This window comes from Pyxicephalus adspersus, chromosome 5 (assembly GCF_032062135.1).
Source record: "Pyxicephalus adspersus chromosome 5, UCB_Pads_2.0, whole genome shotgun sequence".
In the NCBI taxonomy this organism is placed as follows: Eukaryota; Metazoa; Chordata; class Amphibia; order Anura; family Pyxicephalidae; genus Pyxicephalus; species Pyxicephalus adspersus.
Genome location: NC_092862.1, coordinates 16,886,893 through 16,891,992, shown reverse-complemented (window position 1 = coordinate 16,891,992; position 5,100 = coordinate 16,886,893). Strand labels below are relative to the sequence as shown.

General features: G+C 32.3%; 1 protein-coding gene across 1 annotated transcript in view; it reads right to left on the bottom strand.

The window, feature by feature from the left end:
* CSMD3 (CUB and Sushi multiple domains 3) overlaps positions 1–5,100 on the bottom strand; it is a 297,101-nt gene that overhangs the window by 222,425 nt on the left and 69,576 nt on the right. The window contains exons 18-20 of the mRNA XM_072413237.1: positions 3,916–3,977; positions 2,940–3,017; positions 2,492–2,637 (exon numbers count right to left, since the gene is read on the bottom strand). Of these exons, the coding sequence (XP_072269338.1) occupies positions 2,492–2,637; positions 2,940–3,017; positions 3,916–3,977 (286 nt within the window). The remainder of the gene's footprint in view (positions 1–2,491; positions 2,638–2,939; positions 3,018–3,915; positions 3,978–5,100) is intronic.

Here is a 5,100-nt window from a genome sequence, read left to right as displayed (position 1 = left end):
TCCTGCCCATCACCAGTCAGCAATATGGTGTTTAAGGATAAAAACTCATATGAAATATAGACTCAATTAGCAATCTATTACACCTACTCTTGGGGATACAGTAAATATACAAAACCTGCAGGAGGAATACAAAACCTGCAGGAGGAATACATAATATGCACAACTAGCAGACATGTTTTTCTTTGTCTGTGCCTATTATATCTCCTTTTATGACTCTGTTGCAGTGCAATATATTAACTTAAGTGATCCAGGTCCATTGTGATAGCTATAAACTGTACTGCTCAATTTATATCCTAAACAATGGGAAGTTCTACCATAAAAGGCTAAATGAGTATATTTTATTTCAGCTCCTTCAAAGCTGTTTCTAAACCAAAGAGTATACAATGAGCCAGTATAGTTTAAACCTAATGGTAGAATCTAATGCGGAATATAATGCAGTGAATATGAAATTATAAGTATATTTAATTTTGGCATTGAGATCCCCAATAGCAGTTAGTGGATTAGACCTACAAATGACCAAAACTGAATTCCAATAATCACACCTACCCAACATAGACTTAAAAGTAGTTAGCTGCAAAGTACTTTAACTTCAAGCAACATTCCTAAAATTATTTAGACACAGTATCCAGGCAAAGTTTATGTTAAGTGTTTATGCAATGCTTTTGTACAACATTTTTTAAAAAAGATCGTAGAATAAAACAGGAAGTAACATTAACATGGAGGTAATAGGAAGAACTCCTATCTGGTGCTCCATTAAAAAGCTTCTACCTTACTTTCTGATGTGGTGGCAACCACATAATTTACTAAATAATAATAATATTTTTATGTATGCTGAATTTTGCAAATTTTTCCCTGCTTCTTTTCTAGTGGAACTATTGTCATTGTGCCATGAAGTGGAAAATCTTCAACAAAGGTCAGTACAGAGCTCTGAATAGCAGTAAATGCCAGATAGGGGTTTATTATTTTAGTCTATTTTTTCCAGTCTATTTAAAATAATATATATGATATACACATTATACATTTTACTATATATATATACATTTATACACTTAGATCAAACAGTTCTAAAAATATATATTTCCAAAGAAAAAATATGTGACAGATTATGATAACCTCTTTGTCTTTTGTTGTGTAAGCTTGTTGGTGTTAAAAAATGACACATTTATTTCTAGTTTTTGTATGCTGCCTTATGTTCCCTATTGCTATATTGCTCTCCAAAAAAAAAAAAAAAAAAACACAGACCCCCCTTTTATCTCCAAAGGTGTTCATTTAAATTCAGATCATTTATAAGGATAAGCAAAACTGAATTTCTAAAATTAGGATGTGGAGTGTTACCTAGTTAGCTCTAGGTGCCTCACTAGGGGTACTGCAGACCCGTCCTGGGGAAGTAGAAAAGATAATTTAATTTTGACAAATTTTACCATTGTACCAGAACACATTGCAGCCAAATGATGTTCCTTGGGTTTAAATTGGGTTTGTAGTGTTAGAGAGTCGAACAATCAATGTTTTTGTGTACAAATCTGACTTTAATATACACAATGCTTAAAATGAATTTGAATCCAGTACCATCTCGTATATCTGCTTATTAAAATTTAAACAATTCAGGGGTGCTAGATTACACAAAAATCCAAAAGACAGTTTCTAAAGAGGTAAACGTATTTAACTAAAAGACCTACCTGATGAAAGCCAATGAAATGACATAGTCTGGATTGACGGTAATGGTCCAGTCACAGTCCCTGCTGTGTGGATATGGATGAGGAAAATTTGGAGATAGAATAAAGCCAGCAGATCCTGTTAGATTGCCTCCACATGGAGCTGAAAAAAGTAAGATTTAAAATACATCACTTCAAGTAAACTAAAATATTATAAATAGCAAATATCTTTGAGCTACAGGCTGAGAAGAATCAAGGCTTAGCAAAATATTAATATGATGAAATCTAACACTTTATAGACTTGTACATATTTGCATTGAGCTATTAGGTTTATTAAATGTATTTAGGACATGCTGAACTCTGTGCACAAGTCAATATTATAAGTAAAATAAAAAAGTTCCATGGCCTACAAAAAGACATTAATTCAAGACAATGTTTAGTAATATTTAAAAGAAAGCATAGAACATTTTTTAATGTGTATATTTTACAACAGACATGTTTCATCCACTCAAAACTACTAGTTCCAAACAAATAAAAAACAGTCATATGTTTTAATTAACTCATTACTCATATTGTTTTTTAAAATAGATGCAACTGGAATGTTTACCAGTGTTGATTGCCAAATTCATTGGTGAATACATAGGCTACCTAATCTTTTAGGTAAAATATTATTATATATTTATTTCTAAAACACTATATATATATATAAAGAAAGACTGATGTTGGTAAAACTGGTCATGACAAAGCCATTTTAAAGATATGCATGAGTATTAATGAGGAGGGTAAATTTTACCTATACACGATGGAGGACTTGGCTGCCAAAAGAACCTGTTGTCTACTTGAATGCAGGTTATCCTTTCTTCCCCTTGTAATTCATAGCCAGGATCACACTGAAAAATAACAGTATCCCCTGGTTCTCTTCCATCCCCATTGCGAGTGCCATTCATTGGAACCCCAGGGTCCCTACAGGCTGTAGCCACAGAGCCTAAAAACAGAAAACAAAAAATAAGTGATATTAGTTAAAATTAGTTAAAGAAGTAATATAGGACCCAAGCACAATAAAAACATCCAAGCTATATAGACACCACTGCCACGAGTCCTTGCTGCCAAGGTTCACTAAGTAAATGGCATCTCTTTGGGTTAATAACTTCTTACACTTCAGGTATTTGACTAATTCTGCAATCTCGGTGGTTCTTTACGTGGATTTGAATGGTAATGATTTTTCCTGAAGTAGGTAAGTAATAAAATTTTTGGAGGACACACTTAAGTAGTGATAGTCAAACTTACCCAAGTGCAGTTTCCTACAACTTAGAGAAGATCTTTGACATTCGTCCAACACATTTATTGTAAACTCCTTTAGATGAACTTTAGAACAGGGAATTATGTTATGTTAGTTATGTTATGGAAAAGTGTGGGAAAATTCCCTTTTGCTGGTGGTTATTTAGGGTAAAACCTCCCCTAACAATCAACAGCCAATTGGAAAACTGCATGTCATGTGCGAAGTCATCGACTGGAAGATGGGTTTTATATTTTAAAGTTCCCGTTGGCTGCTGGTTGTAAGAGACAATATTTACTAAATTAAATTACACATTAAGACAACCAGCATCCCTCAAGCTGCTGAAGAACTACAAGACCAATTATGCACCATGACTTTAATGACAGCTATGGACAGTGGATCATTGAGGCCTCCAATGCAGCAAGTAATCAATTAAAAGAAACTTTCATAGTAAGTTACTTTTACATTTACACTTTTCCCTGGGGGCGTTAGGAAAAAAATCTAATATTTTCAGCACATAACACATTGAATTATTTCTTCTTTTATATGCAAAGTCCAGTGATCTTATGACATCTTGAATTACAACAGCTAATAAGAAAAAATAGATATACAGTATATACTCACACCTTAAATTGACATGAAATTAATGAGATATATAGTTACAGAAATTAATTTCCATTCAATCTGCACATCACAATAATAATTACCTCTCAATCTGTATACATGTCACAGCATAATTTGAAAATATTAGAATTGTATAATGTAATATACAATACAATGTATAATGTATTGGACCAACAAATGAAAGAAACTTGTGTGAAATCACATAAACTATTGGTTCAGTTTGAGGAAGATGAGTTTAAGGAAGTTTAGTTCTAAAAATTGGGGAAATGTAGATTTGCATTTATGTTTCAGAAAGAAACAATCAAATATTAAACAGGTAAACCATTTTTTAAACTTAATTCCTTAAAGTGGACCTAAACTCACGAGTCATGAAGGGTTTCTTCTTTTTTCCTGAATGTTCCCTTGTCCAGTTGTCCATTCCAGTTCTGTTGCATTTAAAAATGAAGTATGATATTTAAGGCATTGATGCCTCAGAGTGCCGATCCTATTAGATTTGGAGAGGGATTTGTTGATGCCACTATTGTGCTACTCTCTGTTCTCATTGCTGGATAGGAAGTTGTACCTTAGGTTTTACAATATTTCCCTGTTCTTTCTTTTATATCTTGTGAATCTGATCCTGCAATATTGCGTCAGTCATCATATCAATAGTCATTACTGGGGTGCTGTAACTTCAGTTACAAAAACAACTTATTTCAATCTCAAGAGAAACAAAGTATGGGGATTCTAGCCTAAATGATAGTCCATAGTACACCCTTTAATACTAAGTCAGTTACTTATTTTTTTTCTAAAAAAAAAAAGGAAGTATAGGTTCACTTTGCAAGTGTAAACTAATAAGGTAAACCTTAGCTAGCATATATTCCAAATAATTTCCAAAGGAATAAAAAAAAAAGATTTTGATAGCACAATGGATAGTTACTTTAATTAGTAAGCTTGGTAAACATTCACTTTCCTAAATCAACATTATTTAATTCATTAGCAAAAGAGGCCCAGTGTCTTAAAGTTCTCTTTAATTTTGACATTGTGGTTGATTTACCAAAGGAATATTGGAATATATTATATATATGAAAAAAGTTATCACCATCCATGGTTATTTCCCTTAGTTTAATATTTGTAGTAAAAATTCACTTGACATAATATTCCAATTTAGGTGCAGGTGAATCTAAAACGATTTACAACTTCACTTGAACTTGACTGAATTATTGAAGTCTACATTTTCTAAATTAACTAAAGCTTAAATACTCATATCCAGGGTATATTTGACTTTGCTAAGTGAACAACCTATATTGCTCTAGTAAATGAACCCCATCACATGTCCAAAGGTAGAAAAAAGAAGCAAAATAAGCAGCTGAACAACTTAACTTAAGGTCAACAGGGTAAAATTTTCCCTAAATCCTAAAAAAAAAAAACTTTGCCAGTCTTCCTTTGGTAATATTATGTAGATGAAAATGCTATATGACTTTCTTAAAAAAATAAAATCACAACAGATAAAAATCAAAAGTGAATTTGAACTTGACAGAGTTCAAAAGTTCACAAGAATGGAAAAAAAAA